This window comes from Aythya ferina (genome assembly GCF_964211825.1).
Source record: "Aythya ferina genome assembly, chromosome: 5".
NCBI classification, from domain to species: domain Eukaryota; kingdom Metazoa; phylum Chordata; class Aves; order Anseriformes; family Anatidae; genus Aythya; species Aythya ferina.
In genome coordinates, this window is record NC_140301.1 from 46,526,941 (window position 1) to 46,545,454 (window position 18,514).

Sequence of the window (18,514 nt, forward strand, 5' to 3'; positions counted from 1 at the left end):
GTCTCTGTAACACAGCATGTTCTCTTTGGCGATGGGCTTGGGGAGGGAGGATCGGGGCAAATGTAGAGCTGGAAGGACTCCGGGTAGCAAAAATGACTTGCCCGCTGCGACAGGCAGCTCTGACATACCGTGCTGTTGCTTTTATTTGTCGTTGGTGTCCTTAGGAGAAACCTCTGTGTGCCCAGCTCCTGCCAGTTGCAGCATTGGTGATGAGAGAAGGTCTGAGCTATCCCAATGGGAGCAGGTGGGTGCTGGTGGTGCCTGGTGCCCTGTGTGGGCTGGCTGGGCACAGCACCTTGCTGGCACCCCAGGGCCCACAGGAGGTAGGTCTGTGCTAGCCTAGTGTGCACTGAGCAGGCTTTACTCAGAATATGATGCTTGCCTGCTGTGCAGTCTTCAAGGCTGATCTGCCTGGCTCTGTTCATTGATGATGGGTGCAAAAGAGTGGTGTTTAATGGCTGTAGGATGTGGGCTCTCAGCTAGGAAGCTGCCAGACCGAGCAGCTGCTCTTCAGATGGATGGTTTTGGTTGAATGAGTTAACTGTTAGGCTGCCAAGCTATTCAGCATCCCTGGGAAATGATCCTCGGAGCTCAGATTGCCTCTGCTGAGGATGAAAACCGTGCTCTGATGTATTGTGTTTCAGTTGTACAAATCACATAGGTACTGTAAAATATATGGCACTCCTGTTTTATTGGGTAAATAGCTGCTAAATCAGTATGCTGTGGAGCAGTGGTGATGTTAGGCCTGCTTCAGTGGCTCAGGTGTGATTTTCCACCTTTATACAGTTTTTTGGACAGCATGCAGGCAAGTCTGTATGTTGTTACTGTGCTAGAAAAGGAGACTAGCTGATAAGAAGGAAAAAGATCATGCTTAGTCATTTTGAACAAAAATGCACGCGTGATCATTGCCACCTTTCTGCGGGGTGGGTGGAAGAAAGCAAGAAGTGGTGCAGGAGCTGAAAAGTCCCAATCTGCTGCTGTATCAGGTGGCTGCCCTTCCACACTGCAACCTCCAGAGCTGCTTCTAAGCTCTTCCTATTTATCCGGTGTAGTGACAGGGCTCTGTTTTGTAGCTGTGGCCAGGCAGTTGGCTGGGTTTAGCCCCATGTGTGTTCATTCTGTAGCAGTGGGTGACTTTGTTCCCTTGGCAGTTCGGTCTGTGACATACTGATACCTGCTCATAGGGCTGCAGCATGCATGCAGTGGTTCTGGCGCCTAGTGATGATGCTGTTTGCTGTCTCCCATATCTACATCTGGTTTTAGAAGCAAAGGCTTACTGCAGCTTCCTAGGAGAGGAATGGTCAAAGCAGAAACAAAGCAGGTGTACCAGTTGAGTTTAGTCTGTCTCTTGGCTCTAGTACTAAATGCAGAAGCAGTTAGGAAGTGTCTCTGGCAGGGAGCTTGTGTTTAATTGTTAAAACTATCTTTAAAGATAAATAAAAGCTGGGTGGAATTATACAGAGACAAGGATTTCTCTGGTGCTGGTGTGCAGCTCACAACTGGTGAGCCTGTAGTGGCTCTGAACAGTGCATCTGATGTACACTGGATGTACATAGGCTCCTGGTGTTTTTCCTCCTCTTCTCAGGAGACTAATGGGGCATGTCTGTCTAGAGCAGATGGAAGAGGAAGTGAATTGAATTAAATGGGCTGCATTGCCCTCTTCCAACCTCTCATGCGTATCTGTGGAGGGATGCCTTGTATTCAGGAGCTGTAACAACTTAAAGCTCTTCACCTGGTTTGTGGTTTTGGTGGCAAAGGATCTGCAGGACAGTGGTTGTGATCAGAAACCCTTTATCAGAGAGAATAGACCCATTGGTGGTGGTTGCCTCCCTTTCTGGTGCTGAAAATGGTTGGTTAGCAATAGTTGGTTAGCCAGAATTAAGAGAGCTGTGGTTGTTCTCATTCCTCTATGGAAGTGCAGGCTTGATGAGTTCCCAGGCTGCTTTTGTATCCTCTCTGCTGATAAATCGTGATTTAGGTGAAACACTTATTCCCCTACCTGTTACAGCTGGCTGCGGAGCATCCTGTTACTTCACTACAGCTGTACCAGGTGTGCAAGGGGAAATTTTGGCTTGTAAAGGTATAGAATGATTTCAAACTGCTGGCCTAATGACTAGGAATATTTTGTAATTTGAACAGTGTTTTGCAAAGCTCTTCTGGACCTAGGCTTTTCAGTTTAAATCTCTTCTATGTCCTTTCCCCAGCTGGGAATTAGTACTCAGAAGGACATTAAGTTGTTGTCTGCCTTCAGTGAGCCCATATTTATGCTTGTTCATACTCTTCATGGGCCAAGAAATCAGTGGCTAAATGCACTTTGTAAGTACTTCCAGTAATCAAAATGGCTTGTCTGGACTGGTTTCTATGTGTAAGTTAACTCCTAGTACCCTGATTCTTTTATTTTTTGGGGTAGGTTGGCTGCAAGAGATAATGGCTGGATTGTCTTTCAGGGCTGTGAGTTCTTGCATTATGTTGCAGTTGTTGTACTGAAACAGTCATCTGCAACTTGACCACACTTTTAGTGCCATGAAGTGGTGCAGTCACCAGCTTTGGCTAAACCTGAAATTTAAGAAGCCAGACCACATTGCTATCTGTTGCGTTATATTGGTCTTTCCCTTAATTGTTTCTGTTGGGAAGTCACTGAAGTAGGTGAGTGTTTCTCTAACCACTGTAATTGCATCAGGTGAGATAAGGCTCAGGCTGTTACATTGTTTCCTGGATAGAAATCACTAACACTGCAATTTGTGGTGATGTTCTCTTGGAATTGCTGGCAAGATTGATCCCTTTCCACAAATGCTGTCCCACGTGTTCCTTGCCTGCAGAACTGTGTCTGTTTCCAGTGTGTGAGCAGATCTGTGAGAGGGAGCTGTGTGAAAGGTAGTTCGGATGAAGGTAAGTCAAATGTCCAGTGTTGAATCTTAGGCTCTTTCCTTGAGGGAGTATAAGGATGTTAACAGGAGTGTCAAAACCTCTTGCTATGGGATGTTCCTGTAAAGGAATGATGGTTCTAAGGATATGGCAGGACCAGCGATATCTGTACTTCTTTTCCCTTGAGCTTTTTATTTATTAAAAGCACTAATGATTCTGTATTGCCAACTTCCCTGCAGCAGTTTAAGTTCTGGGTTTATTGTTCAGGGTATGAATCCCAGATTTTTGTTCTCTAAGCCTTGAAGAGTTTGCGGCACAGCAGTCACTGTGTATTTGTGCTTCAGGTGCAGCATGGTTCTGAACTGCACTGACACAGTGCATCATTGCCAGGTGTCAGGAGAAAGTGAATGACACAGTAGCTTTTAATTTTCCAATTCCTAGTCACAGTAATTGCTTGAGAGAATGGAGAAAAGACTAGGTCATGTTCTGGTTTAACTTTTTGGCTGAGAAGGGTCTCACGAGTGAGGAATTCGACTTCAGGTGAGAAAACTAATACTACCTCATCCAACTCCCACGTGACAAGTGACCCTCTAGCACTCGTGCTATGCCACATCTGTTTAGATCCTCACAGAAGGATTCAAACTGCAAGACCAGTCAAAAGGAAGTGCTGCCTAAAAGGAGCAACAGGTGAAGCGTTAGTTAATGACGTCCAGTCAAAGGTGCCTCTAGATCAGGGGGTATTTTTAAAACTTCTGTGTTTTTTTTTTTTCCTTGTGTGTCGATGCCTTTGGGCTTCACCTATCTATTGAGATACAATACTTGCCCCATTGAGTTCAATTTGTTCAAGGAGTGTGTTATGATTTGCGTGCAGAGGAACCAGGAGGAAGGGAAATAGCTGGAAAAAAGTTACTGGAGCATGTGATGTGAGCCAGCTGCTGGAGCACATTTTCACCTTCTGAAAGCTACCTTTTCCCCCAGCATATCTTCTCACTTGGTCTCAGCAGAATAAGGGGAATTGGGTTAATCTCCAATTTTTAGGACTGGACTGTAATTCTCAGAAGGAAGGTGTTGCATTTTTACTCCAGATGTTGGCTTAATTCATTAGTGTGGCCGCAAAGCAATCCTGTGGTGTAGTGTTGATAGTAAAATCAGTGGCTGTCTCTGAGCATCGTGGATCTCCTTCAGAGAAGCCTAAATTAATTTCAGTGGGCCACTGGAGTGTTACACATGTGTTTGTGTTACCAGTGACTGGCTGGGAGTCCTGGGAGGAGCTGGTGTGAGCAAAGAGAATGGTAGGAGAAACAGTCACTTTGGAGCTGGAATGTAAAGCAAAGGAGGTCAAGTGTGATTTCTGGCTATTCCGTATGTCTTCAGAGGCAGTGAGCTTTGGGAATACCTCATTTCTGGTTAGCTGCTGTGTTGCTGCACTGAATTGGTGTGCTCAGGGCATGGCTGCAGGCTTCCCAGTGTGTTCCCTTCGCCTGCTAGCAACTGCAGGAGCATGTGAGGCTGTGAACTGGTTGAGCTATTGTTGTACCTTGCCAAAGGAAGGCAGCAGGCAGTATTTTAGCTTCACAGCAATGCTCTACTCTGCTCTCTATCTCTAATTGACTTTAAGTATTCCTTGTAACCAAGAAAGCACTAACTACTGTATTACATACTTCAAATACAAAAACTTCTCAGGAAATGCCAGCTTAGCTTCAGGCTCCTATGCTGTTTGCATGTGGAGTGGAATTGGTGTGGAAAATTTGTAAATGTTTCTGTTCTTTCTACTTTTAGCCTCTCTTTATAGGGCTTTACTTAGGAATTTGTGTGGTAGCCTTCTGCTGTAGTATTAGATTTGTTGAAATAAGGAATGGAAATTAAGGAAATAAGGAGAGCCAGAACTGCTGTCAAGATTTTCTCTTGTTGCTTCCTGTAGTAATTGGCCTTGTAAAGCTCTGGAAAATGAAGTACTTCCAACCTTGCCCAGGTGTGGTTTTGTCCTTAGGATGAGTTTAATCATCTCTTTAAATCAAGAATTGATTCCCTAGTCTGAAATCAGTTTTGCTACAGAGTTGTTGCATTGAAATTGACGGTAAACTTTGCCAACCAGCAGTATCTCAGTGGCAAGCCGTTCCTGTGGCTTAAAGAAAAAGGGCTTTTCTGTGTGAGTGTTGTTGCTCTTTTCCTGTTATTAAGAATAATTAAGAGTGAATTTAACAAAACCCCTGAGCTACCAAGCACTGCTGGGAGGGAACAGGTGCCTCTCTAGGCAGATTAATTTGCACTCTACAAGCTGCAATTGCATTTGCTTGCAAGAAAGGTGACATTGCAATGAGGCAGCTTTGACACCTGTGGAAAAGCAAGCCTTGTGTTTTGAGGCAGGTTGTCATCATTACAGTGAGCCTGCTGGGTGGGTTGACTTCGCCAGACCAGGAGGTGAGCCCTTTCCTAAGGGCTGAGTGATCTGAATTGGAGCTCTTGCTCTTAAAAAGTAAATGCTACGAATTCTGCTCACATGTAGAGAAAGCCATGAATAGAGGGCTGAGAAACACTAAGAAACTGGAACTTTTTCTCATAACTTTTATTTAATATAAATAACACCTCTACATCAGATTTTCGAACTCTTCAATCTTTTCTCTCACTGAATATAAGAAATAGCTACCCAAAGCTTTTTCATTTTTTTTTTTTCTGAAAAATTCCAATCCAGGCACCAACCAAAGTGCGTTCAAGCAGGGTGTTGGTAAGCAAGAAGAAATTACACTGAGGACGGGCACCATCTGCACAGCACAATCCACAGACCTTGGTACAGACTCGATCCTTCCCAGGCATCATGAAGTGCAAAGTTGCTTGGATTTATGAGGGGTTGGGGGGAAAGAAGGGGATGGAGGGCAAAGTGTTTTTTTCCTTTGAAAGAGGAAAGTTGTTGCTATATCTTGTGTCAATAAGATAAAGTATAGCAACAATTGAAGTTGGATTTTCATCTCTACAACTAAGTCCTGGGCCAGAGGCAATGTAAAAGTTGCTCTCTGTTGGCTGTTTGATTGCTGCTGGAGTGCAACAACAAGCTCTTGATCAGAGAATATTCTGTGTGTGGGCTGAGGCAAGATGGCAGTGATTCTGACTGGATCAAGACTGAGGTCAGTGAGCTGTTTTCATCTTAAATAAATAAATAAGCAAGTGTTTGAGCCAGTTGGTTGAGGAAAACCAGCCTTGAAGTGATGGAGAATTTCCAGGACCCGGAGCAGTCTTATAATCTGGTTTGCATCTATCTGTTCTCTTATCTGTTGGATAAGTCCAAATAAACCCAGTCTGGGCTTGGGTGGGGGAAGGCATTCCTACTAATAAAACATGAAAGCAGCACGCTCTGTTTCTTGCTAATGCCTGGTCTGGAGCCAGTAACCTCTCCTGAATTTGGCACACAGAGGAGGTTCTCATGGTTGTCTTCCTTGAGATAGGTACTGTGGATCTGAGTTACGTAGAATAGCAAAGTGTTTGTGCAAATATTAGTTTATTAAAACAGCATACAATAGTTCAGTCCACACATGCCAATGCCATCACCAAGGCAGTCTGCCATTTTGGTTAGCCAATGCATCTTGCAGTGACATTCAATAAATCTCCATGCATAAGTATCTGCACATACATTTACTCCCGAAACTGCTTCAAGTTTTAGGGCAGTGCTTCTCAATGAGGATGATAGCCTCGCTTGTTTTGTCATTTAGAAGTCAGGAATTATGTTATTCCCTGTACCTGCTTTCTGCATTCTTAATGGGGAGGCACATTTCAGCCAGTTCCTAGCTTGCTGTCAGTCTTTGATCTGCTTGGAAATCTAAACAGCTGGGATTCTTGCTCATTTATGCTATGAGTGCTCATTCAGTTCCTTGATTTGAAAGGCACCTTTTAAGGCCAGGACAAAAGGTATCCTGGGCAGCTTCCAATGGAACTGCTACCCTCTTGTGCACAAGGCTAGGGAAGGCACAACCAGGAAGGTGAAAGCAGTTGACAGGAAGCCTGGACTTTCAGCTCCAATTTGGCTGGGGTCCTGTTGCCAGCTCCTTCCTTGCAGCAGGGTGTTAAGGGAAATTACTGCATTTGTGCTGCCCTCCTCCTTGCTGCAGGCATCTCCACTTAGTGTAGCCTTTGTGCTTCTCAGTCTTAAGCAGCCTCAGTGCTTTGCCAAGCTGCATACGTACCTGCTCAATGCAGCAGCCACCTTACTTAGAAAAAAAGCATGTTCCTGACGTGCTCATTCAGCATCTGCTGCTTCTGCCCTACCATATCTAACTGGAGGAGAAAGGTGACCTTGGAAAGGACGAGATGCTGTGGCTGCTGTGTGCTTGTCGAAAGCACCCCAAGGAGGCTCTGTCCCCTCTGTGCCCACAACCTGTGCGACTCCCATACATCTCTGCCACCACTTCAACCACGTACAAACCCCTACTGCAACAGCTGCCCTGAGCTCTACTTCTTCACCCACCTACCGCACTACAACCTAGCACCTCTCACCCTGTCTCCTAATGCTCTGCTTTGTCGCTTGTCCCCATGCAACCGCTGGGGAGAGCTCACCCAACCCCTGCTGTCCTCCAGGCGCACATGGTTCCCTCTTAGCCTTGGGGAGGGAATGGGTGGGCTGCCCAGAAAGCTGAATCTTAACTTTAAACTGAATTAGTTATTAAATAAAATAAAGTGCATCCAGTAGACGTTTCATTGGCTTGCCACACAGCTGCAATATAGGCAAAACAAATACCAAAGAAAAGTGTAGGGAGTGTGTGTAGCCTTTCCTGTCCTTTGGCAGCAGGATAGGAAGGGCTGATGCTGAAACTGAGTGGGGAATGGTGAAGGGGGGACCCTGTCTGTGGTGGATGAAGGGCGCAGGGCAGGTGCTGAAAGCTGATTTCATAGAAGGTCAGAGTGAGGACAAGGCTGTGCTCCTCTTCTCTTCTCATCCACCACCTTCAGCACGTTATCCTGGTGAAACAAGAGCAGAGACAGTAGCAGGATTATCAGCCTTCAGGGAACCGCTGAGCAGTAAATTAAAAGTGTCTGCTGAGCTTCAATGTGACCTTCCTGCACGGCTGGGGCTGCCTGGGGGGTCCCAGCATCGCATAACCCAGATACCGACCTGCCAAGAGCCCCAACCTGGGGGCTCTGCAGCCCAGGGGACGCACCAAATGTGTGAGCCTGGGGGAAATATGTTCCCGCTCCTCTGGGCTGGATAAGACTTCTTTACTTTCTCCTTTTGGCTTAAGGACACTAATTTTTGTATGTTTTTGTGTGTGCTCGTATAGCACTGGAGCCCCAAGAAGAGGGACTGATTTTGGGTAGGAGTCTGTGGCCCATTCTTGTGAAACCCAGCCTGGGGATGCAGCATTTGTGTTCACAGGAAGGGGAATGAGCTTTTCTCTGGGGAAAATCCTAATCTGTGACTTGAGGCTGTTGTTCTGTAGCTGTCTCTAGACGTAGATACGTTGATTTCAATTAGGAAAGACAGACTTTTTTTCTTCTGGTTGCCAGATGCTTGTGTGCTGCTCAGAGCTGCTGAGTTGGCATTTGCCTGCATCCATGTCTAAATCCACAGGTCTGCCTTTTGCTGACGTGGATTTCAACACCCAGAGCTCACAAGAAAGGATAGAGGGGAAACATAAAAGGAAAAAGCAGATGAAATACCATGAGGGCAGGAGTAGCTTGGCTCACATAAAAGGGAAGATCCAAAGGAATCATTTAACGACACAACCACAGATACCTGATAAGAAACCACAAAGAAATGATGCCCAAGGTACTGAACTAATCGATGCTATGTGCGGTTGAAAGAAGAGTCTAAGGCTGTTGCCAGAGATGTTTTTTATTGTCCTGTATGTGTGCAATGGACAGGGCTGGCTGTATCTTGCTGCTGAGGGGTTGCTCAGTGCTGCAGGAGCAGCACGCTCCTGGACATTATTGGGAAGGGGCAGGAAGCAGATTTTAGAGTTGCGCTTCATGGCTTGGATGTTATAATCTGTTTTACAAATCTGTACTGACTCCAGAGCTAGCTCTGTTTATTGTTAATCTATTTTGCTATTAGTGCTTCCAAAAGCCTTGTTGACAACCCTGTGCTATTTAGCAGTGGTGGGCAAGTCTCTTCCCTGATTTGCAACATTACCTTTTCAATACAGGCACCTTGTTTCTGTGCATGAGTCTTTACAGCCAAGACACTGGTGGGCTTTAAAGTCATTACTTTTTTTTTTAGCAGTGAGGCACAGTAATTAGCATTTCTCTCATTTTACGCTGCATCTTCCTTTCCATGCGTAACTGAAGGGCTGGTCGGGGACTTGGTGAGCTCTGTGCTGGTACAACATCCCCGTGGCTGGCGTTACTCTTTGTGACTCAGGGCTCGGGAGAGCCATGCGGCCGTGGGCTGCCTCTGCCATCAGCAGCAAGGGGACACAGAGCCAAATTTGTGTGTCACCATCACACGAGAACATTAAATGCGGACTGGTGGCAGTGTGTCTCAGAAGCCTCGGGCGTTCCCCAACTTGACAAAGCCTGGCTGGATCTGGGAAGTCGCTTGGCTACTTTTGTAGCCAAGCCAACAACAGGTTGCTGTAAGACCTACTGGTTAAACCTCATGTCATGGGGCGAGATGCACCTGAACACTGGGGCTGAAGGTAGCTGAAGAAGTCTGGCACTTTTGGCCCTTTGTCCATCAGCTAAGATTGGCACCATCCATCCTCTGCGCGGGCTGGGAGGCGGAATTTTGTTTGATCTCTCCCAGGGCAGGTCCAGAGTTCCCATAGACAGTTTTGTTCTTAGTGGACCACTCAGAGAGTCAGTCTTGTGAAATACCACGTGGCAAACTCAGACATGTTGTGTAAGGACCATCTGTCAGACATCACTACACCAGATTTCCTCACTTGGCTTTTTTTAAAGTGGATATATAGCTGATGTTTCAGCATATGCTGAAAGGCCACAAAAAGGACCGGTAAGATCATGAGGCGTGTTCTTCTACCTAGCACAACCATAGAACATCCCTGACTTAATTCTAATTTCAACTAGAACCATTTTTTAAGGGGAAAAAAAATCCTAATTCTTTCTAGATTTGTCTCTGGTAGAAAACTTATCACTGCAACCAACCCTTGATGAGTTTAAATATATAAAATCAGATTTTGGTGGAGATTCCTGCTGGAGTGGTTTGGGGTACTGTCACTCTCCACAGTCTGTGTGTTCCTTCTCAACCCCAGAGCTGGCAGAAAGGAAGACACAGACCACAATGTGGTGTAGTTATCTCTCCCTCCTTTTCATCTGGGGTTTACATTAAGAGGGTTGATGCAGGCGTCTGAGGTATGGGCACATGCTCTGCGGTAACAGAGACAAACCAAAGACAAGGCAGAAGCTCTTGAAAGGTGCAGGAGAGATTTAGGAGAACAGCTCCCACATTTCTGGGCAGGATGTGTACACCGATGCTGTTGGGTACCAGTGGAAGCACAGTGCTTTCACAGCAGTCACCAGCATTTATAGGAACATACACAACTTTGTCACCAAATTCATCCTGCTGCTGTCACAAGCACCACATTGCCTAATCCCTGCCAGAAACACTCTGGCCAAGCCAGCCTTACAGGTAGCGAGTCCCTGCTGCAGCCATGGCACCCTTCAAATCCTCTGACAGGTAGTAACTTTTGCCTAATTTCTGCATATTTATCCACAGACTTCTTCAATACACCAATTCTTGCACCTAATTATGTTCAGGCTGGAATGGCCTTTTCCTTCAGTGGTGTTTACTACCCCGCTCTGCCTTCATTTTGCTAGACTAAACAACCATTCCTTCAGTATCCCTGCAGTCCCTCCCCGTGTTCCTTCCATCCAAGTTCATTCCTATTGAACCATTCTCACATACGACACTTGAAAACCTAGGGATTATTTTCCCATATCGTGCCACTGGAAGGACTTTGTAATTCCAGAGGAATGAGGACAACTGCTCCAGGTCTTGTATTAAGCCGCAGCACTCCCTGATCCTGTGTGAGGACTAAGCTCTCTCCTTTGGTGGCATGTGGTGCTAGGAGGTGCTCTGGGAAGTTGAAATGCTGTGGCATGACGGTGGGCTCCCCACAGCACTGGGTCACACAAGATGGTATCTTCTCACCTCATGAACCTTGAGGAAACCTTCGGCAGCTCCAGTACTGCCCTGTGAGGCGTTGGTTTCTGCTTGTGGGGCGTCCTGCACCAACCTTTAGCGCTGGTTTGCAGCAGAGAGCTGGCCTCTCCCAACCCCTGGGTCCTGCGGCACACAGGCCCTGCCTGCCCCACTCCTCTTTACGTCAGCCGGAGCTGCGAGGTCAGATCCCTGGAGCTGCTCTGGAAATTTACCCCCCAGCTGCATTTTCTCTAAAGATGTTAAGATTAATTTTCTCAAGAGAATTCAGGGAAAAGCTTCTGTGGTTTTTTGTGTATCGTTTACTTCTCTGGGACTTGTTGGACATTCTCCAGGGATTCCAAGCCTGTACTTTGGGTAAATATTTATTCCTTGTTATTTGAAGCAAAGGATGAAAGCCCCACCACACACTCTGTGCAGCATCTCCAACTGGTTTGAAGGTGCAGGAGATTTTTAGTGCCATAAATAGACATTAACAGGGGAAGCTGTGAAATCCACATGGTGGCTGCTTACAGAACTGGGTGAGCAGCACTTGTGGTGGGGAGTGAAATCTGGAGGGTTACTGCTGCTACTGACACGGGCTGTGCTTTGCACTGTGTGAGATCCTGGAACTGGGGACATTTCCCTGACATCAGGTGAAGTGACCTGGTGCATTTTTATTTTTTTTTAAAACCTTGATAGAAATTCCACAATATAACCCCTTAATGGAATGGATATTTTTACATTCCTTTGGGGGTTGATAGGTTTTGTTTTGCAAAATGATCCCATCTGTTTCTAGGTTGATTTTTCAAACATCACACCGTAACAAAACTGAATTACTAGCATAACATTAAAATTTTCTGTTCTGGAAAGGTTTACTGAAAGCTCCAGTTTGGGTTTTATGAAATTCAAAATGTTGAGGAAGACACGTTTCTGGTATTTGTCAAATCTGCATTTTCTGTGAGATTATTATTTTTTTTTTTTTCTGTGAAGTTACCTATTACCTCCTAGCAGGATTTTCTTAATCAGCCTGATAACCCACACCAGTGCATCCTTCCAGATTCTTCTCTTTAAGCATGGTCAAATCTCATGTGGTCCTAGTTATATTAATCACTTCGTTTTGCTGCAAATCCTCTGTGCTCCATGACAACAGCCATTCAGACAGTATCACCTGGACTGTCATCACAAGTTTCTCTCATGTTTTCTACCAGGCACTTCAGATCCCAGTATAACATCAGGTGGTTACATGAACACAGTAAAGGTTTCTGGCTGGGACATGCCTGGATTTACCAAGACAGAGCTGCTCAGCACCTCCTGGAGATACAACAACCCATTTGCCTTGCCACGTGAAGTCCTTCATCTACAGGGAAATTGTGTTAGTGTTGTTCGTGCATCACAGAGTGAAAAACACCCCCCTTTGCCCTGCTGCAAAGGGATAATCTTGTAATTTTGTTGCTCTGACATCAGATCAATACAATTAGGCATGGGCATCTGCAATTTGGTGTATGCGTAAATTGTTTAAAACTCAGCATGAGCCACCAGACCACAGCCTCTTAACTGGATTATAGTTCAGGACTGCCTGTTCCCGAAAGATTATACTCAAGTGGTAAGAAGAACCAAATAATTCAGGTGGTTTTGGCACCTGAATTCGTTGTGCTAGACACCAAAGGAATAATCAAACTTTTTCATTCTAACAAAAAAGCACAGATCTTTGTGTAATGCTTGGCTTTATTGCTATTTCAGCTTCCTGAATGATGCTCTTTTCCTGGTTCTTGCTAAACCCAGCTCTGAGTAACAACGCTGCCCTTTTTACTAGATAGGCCAAGAAAGGCATTAGCCTGCCACATGCGGTTACATTCCTGAAGGGACTCCAGCTGATGTAGTGATCTCCCTGCCAAAGATGGCCACACCTATTAAGTCTTTTTGCAGGCCATATACAATGGCTCCTCTGAACAGAGGTTTCCTCTAGGTTGCATTTTTGGCTGTCCTTGCCCTAAAGCATCATCTGAGGTCAGGTGCAGGCGTAAGTCTCAATAATCCCCAAAACAAATAGAGGATTCTACCAAGGACACAAATGCACCTCAAATGAGGGCAAACCGAAGGCATCTGGGTCCAAAGAAATTCTGTGATGTAACACTTTGGGGAGAATTACAAGAAAACAAGCTAGGGCTTTGCAGCATTTTATACATAGCGTGGTCCAAAACTAATCCGTCTGTAGAGCAGAAGGAAACAGAAGCCACGAGAGAAGGGAAGTGACTGTTACCAGCCTGTAGTTATTTATGACTGCCATCTGTGTCATTATGCAGCCTGTCATGTTGATTCGGGAATTTCAAAGCAACAGCAGGAATAGACATAAGACCTTTTCACTCCAAACACACTGACAACTTAACCGACTTGAGCCAAATGAGCTTTTGCTTTTTGGGTTGTTGTTGTTGTTGTCATCGTTGCTATTTTGTTGCTCCTAGGAGCCCTGCTGTCAAGCCACAGAGATGAACTGTTCTGGTTGTGCTAAGCTAGTGCTTGAGAAATCCAGGTCTTGATTTTTATTTTTATCTTTTTCTCCTGTCAAGAGATGTTCATGACAAATTGGATACAGGGAGCAGAGACTTAAAGATGGGGCCCTCTGTCTTCCTTTTGGCTCACCCCACTGCAAATAAATCATGGCATAACTCACCCTCTCTGCAAATGATCTTGTTCGGGAAGCCAGCCCTGATAGTGGCCTGTCACTGGTACAGAGGGAGAGGTCAAATTGCTTTGTGGTGACTTCAGTATGTAGGAGGTGACAGCGATGCTCTAGTACATCACTGAAGACAAACAGCCAAGCTGCACTCACTCACTCATTCCCTAAATGCTGTTGCAATCAATATAATGGGAAAACAAATAAACAAACAAACAAAACATACAGAAGAAACCTATTTCTGAGATGGGGGACACAGAAATGGCTGCACTGGCTCACCCTGACGCCTCCATGGATGCCCAGCCAGTGAGAAAGTTGGAGGCTTCAAAGGAAGGTGCAAAAAACCTTCAAATGAAACAATCACACACCAGTTTGCTCAGAGAGGTTACCCTTATTTATCATATGTGCTTGCTGTGAGTCAATGATCAGTGATTGCCCTGGAGTCTAAAAAGAATGAAAGAGCATTCTTTTAAAGTAAGGTGTGATGTAGCTGTGCCTATTCCTGTGATCCTAACACAGGTCAGCACTGGCTGAAGGCTGAATGGCTGAATCCCCCTAAATGACCTGCCATCCATATCCTGCAAAAGGCTCCCCTGAAACTTAAAGCATCTCCTAGATGTACAGGAAATACCAAAAAAAATGAAAGTATATTGCTTTAATCTGTCTCCACCAGATGGTGGGACCTGCACAGGTTAGTCACACCTGGAAATTTTGCTTGTGCTCTTTGGAAAGAGGTCAGTGAGGCAATGGCATGATCTCTTGGTAGGGGGGTGGGTGCTGCATAGGAAGGAAATGGGGATGGAGGGGAAGGCAGGCAGGATGAAATGGGGTTGTAGAAGGTAAATATCTCCATCTATCACTGTGTGCCCCTCACAGGCCCCACATGCTGCCTCTGCCTTCAGTAGTCTCAGTAGCTATATGCTAGGGCTGATGGGGTGGCATTTCCATGCTTGGTGTATCCCAAGCAACAAATATTTCAGAGAATAAAATTGGTCTCAGTTTCCAGCTAAGTCAAACAGATGCACAAGTGCTTAAGTGCCAACACCAGCTTAAGTCGCCTTGTCTTCTCCAAGACATAAGGCTATGTTTATAATTAAGCCTGCCTTAATGACTTCATTGAAGAGCGATGGAGCAAAGAGCTGTGCTGAAGTGGACTCAGGGTCACATTACCAAACCATAGGAATCTCCTTTGCATTGCTGTGATGAAAACGGACTGCTCTAATTTATTGTTGCCTCTTAGCTGGTGTCTAATTAATGACTACTTTTCTCACTCAGGATAATTCTGATTCTTCCATTCTCTACTTTTGTGGGTGTTTCTGGTAGATTGGAGAGGCCTGGAAAGCACAGTCACGCTGCGTGCATCCAGGTCTCAACATTTTCCTAAATACTGTTGGAATTAATTTCCCTCACTTGAAGGAATCTCAGTTCCAGTACAGAACCAGCATCTTGGTGTTTGTCTTTTTTAAAAAGCTGTAACACTTGTGCTTCTCCATGCCTTTTGTATAGTACTGGATTATAGTGAAAGTCTCTTTGTTAGCAGCTTAACCACTTCATCCCTAAGCTCCTTTGTGCCTTGGGGATGAATACCAAACAAAATCCGGTGACAAGCTGCTGGTTAGGTGTCTGAAGAAAAGCCTGTAGGAGCTGGGGAAAGGCGCTTGGTGGGGGCGATGTGCCTGCCTAGCTTTGGGCAGCTAATTGCCTGGAGTGCCTACTTAGAAGTATCGCTGCTGCCTCTCTGCTTACAGGAGTACTGCTGGAGTACTTGCTGCTGCCTCTCTTCTCAGTGCCAGAGCAATTTAGGGGTTAGGCAGGCTGGACTGCATTCTGGAAGTGCCGATCTTTCTCCTTCCAAGAGAGAGGAAGCTCAGATCTTAAGTTAGGTGTCTCTGTGCTAGGCATGAGGTAGCTGGAGTAAACTGCGACCTTACTCCCTAACCTGGTGGCAGGATCACATCCTGACTTATTGGTCTGATCTAGCACTTACAGGTATGACTCCCTGATCTGTGATAGTGCTTGGAAAGAACATATTCGGCAAAGGTAACTGCCAAAGATCTCCTACTCTCTGTCCTTGCCCCTTCTTCCTAATTTCTACCTTACTTTTCTACCTGTCACATACTTTGTTCCTTTCTCCTGGCTTTTCTTATTCTGTATGTGCCTTTCTGGAAGAAACTTCTTTGCTTGAGTAAAACCTGGAGCTTTGCTACATAACCAGCTCTGTTCTTCCCCCTTTCTATTTGGTTCATAGGCCTTAGGAACAGGAACCATCTCATCCTGCCTTACTCATTATTGTTGCCATATACGTAATTCAAACTTTACATTCACTGAGGTTAGCAGTCACAAATCATGTACTGGAAAGAGAATCCTATGTGAAGTCCAGCTTTTTCAAACTACTGCCCACAAGGTGGGCCTCTAAAGCTGTGTGAGTGTTTTGGAACCAGGACTACACTAACCTCTAGTTATTCTAGCTGTGATTACCACAGAGACAGAAGTAAATTCATACTGCTATCCCCACCTTTCTGAGATTATCCATTTCCAGGAATAGTTTCAGCTTGTGTCCTGACTAATGCCTGTCACTGACCAGACTCAGCAGTCCAATTTTCCATACAGATTTTCCCGTCTGACTTTCCATTGTTTCCCTGTCCGCTCCAGGGCAGGTCTTTGTGATACACAGTTTTAGGATATCTGAGGGATCCATATCACTGGTAACAAACACTTCTGAATAGTTATCTCATATGTTGTCTTTATGGCCGCAGAAAATGGAACTGTGAACCTGTACTACGGCTATGAGAGCTACAGGATAGCAAACTCCATGAAGAGTGGTGTCAGGAACTCACCTTCCATCTCAGGCAAGCTGGTGCAATCCTTGTTAGTTGAGCGTGTCCCTGCTGTCCTTGTCCTTGCAATCTTCAGGCTGGTCCCCTTCCCTGGACTGTGATTTTGCTGTGTTCTGCTCAGGCATAACAGTTTTGTCAGAGTTGTCTTTCCTTGGGGGCAAAGGCTTGCTTGTGTGTTCAGTGCCTTCAGCATCTTCAGCTCCTTTCAGAGCAAGTGTTTGTCCCTCAAGGGCAGTGTTTTGGGTCAGCTCCTCCCCATTTTGTCTCACCATCTGTCCTTGACCTGCATCCAGTCTGTCTTCTGCTGCTGTGTCTGGCTTTCCTCCATGGCTATTTGAAGAGTCCTCAGTGGATTCCTGTTCTGAAGCTGTGTTTTTCTTAAAGCTAACTCCGTCTAAATCATCTCCCGTGGAAAAGGTCTCCTCACTGCTGTGCATGGCGGCCTGCACAGCATTTGGAAGGCTACTTTGTGAGGCACTGCTATTTGTGCTCTCCTCCTGAGAGATGTCAGCAGTGCCAGGCTTCCCATTGCCATCTTCCTCAACAGGTTCCTTACTTGGCTTGGGACCTGGCTCTGAGTCTCCTGTGCTGGCTGCAGAGACCTCCATGCCGAGCCCCTTCACTCCTCTCCGTTCCTCCTTCTGGCCATTGGGGGCAGACTGGGCCTTCCCACTTCGCCTTTGTGATGATGAGGCCCCATGATCTTGGAGGCTTGGCTGTTTCACCTTCTCCTCCAGCTCAGCTGTGCAGTTCTCTTCCACTCCCTCCTCACCTCTGCTCTTCTGCTTGTCTGTACCAAGGCTCCTCTAAGAAAAGGAGGATACGTTTATGTCAGCTTATTGTTCAGTATCCAGTATTCCTTGTCTATGATGATACCCAAAACACGAGAACAAATTTGCTGAGGCCATTAAAGGAAGCAAAAGGATGTAGGTGATGTAGGGACCAGACTAAGTGAGGGTTGTTATACTGACAATTTAAGGGCCAATGCAAGAAGTCAAGTTGCTCTCCCATCGTGCCGCCTGGAGAGTGCTAGCAAGGGGCACATTTACTCCAACACAGAGGTCTCCCCTCTCTGCACGGTCTAATAGCCTCCAACTTTCCTGATAGTGCATGTTTTGAGTAAACTCAACAGCCACCCTTGAACTAATGAATTCACCTGGCTGTCGGGGTCATCCTTCAGAAAAGACATGTCCTCGCCTTCTTTTGCATCCCATCTGTGAAGGAAAAAAATGCGGAATTTAGGCCTTCAGTTTCTCATATCAAACAGCCACTCTCTCTGGCTGGGCAAGGATTTCTACCATGTCCATCCATTCCTTGTCTGAGCCCCTTGTCCAGGCAAAAACGAATAAAGGTGGTTAACCTAACTGGTCCAGTTCCTTTTCCTGGCAACTGCAAAACACTCAGCCCATCCAGAGGCAGTCATCTGAGGCTCCTAAATCTTAATGAACTGGCTGTTATAATTCTAAATGTAATGAAAACATAAAATCCAATTGCCAGAACAGACATTTGTTATTAGACTAATAAGATATATGGTGATACGCTTATGGTGATGTCTGCCACAGCCTGGTCCTGCTTGTCTGACAGTGCCCAAACATCCCAGATCTCCACAACGGCAGACACAGAGGCAGACAGTGAAGGATAAAATTGCTCTGAAGTACTTTGGGAGATGGTAGGCATGGACATGTGGAAGGCTGCAAGGATGGCCATAAGGGTCAGACTGAAGGTCCAGCTCACCCAGGCCCTATTGCCCACTCGGGATCACTGGCAGATGCTTGGGGTAGAGTTTGAAAAGAGGGCAAGTGTGTCTAACACCTCCCCTCCCAACTTCCAGAAATGTGCAGCTCTGGAATTTCCTGAGCTCAGATGGTATCTCTGTGTTGAGTCATGCTCACACAGTACACAGTCTCTTCCAAGGATTTGTGTAAGTGCATTTTGGCCCCATAATAAATTTTGCAGCAGCTACAATATCCCATGCTAAAGAGGGCAACAGCTCTGCTTAAAAAGCTGCATGGAGAAGTGTTGTCTTTTGCTTCTTTGAATTTGCCAGGGTGA

General features: G+C 45.7%; 1 protein-coding gene across 2 annotated transcripts in view; it reads right to left on the reverse strand.

Moving 5' to 3' along the window:
• Positions 1 to 6,341: 6,341 nt before the first annotated feature.
• CCDC9B (coiled-coil domain containing 9B) overlaps positions 6,342 to 18,514 on the reverse strand; it is a 48,735-nt gene continuing 36,562 nt past the window's right edge. For both annotated transcript variants that reach the window (XM_084522717.1, XM_084522716.1), the window contains 3 exons: positions 17,619 to 17,676; positions 16,463 to 17,268; positions 6,342 to 7,812 (listed from right to left, as the gene is read on the reverse strand). In XM_084522717.1, the coding sequence (XP_084378843.1) occupies positions 16,495 to 17,268; positions 17,619 to 17,676 (832 nt within the window). In that variant the 3' untranslated portion in view covers positions 6,342 to 7,812; positions 16,463 to 16,494. The remainder of the gene's footprint in view (positions 7,813 to 16,462; positions 17,269 to 17,618; positions 17,677 to 18,514) is intronic.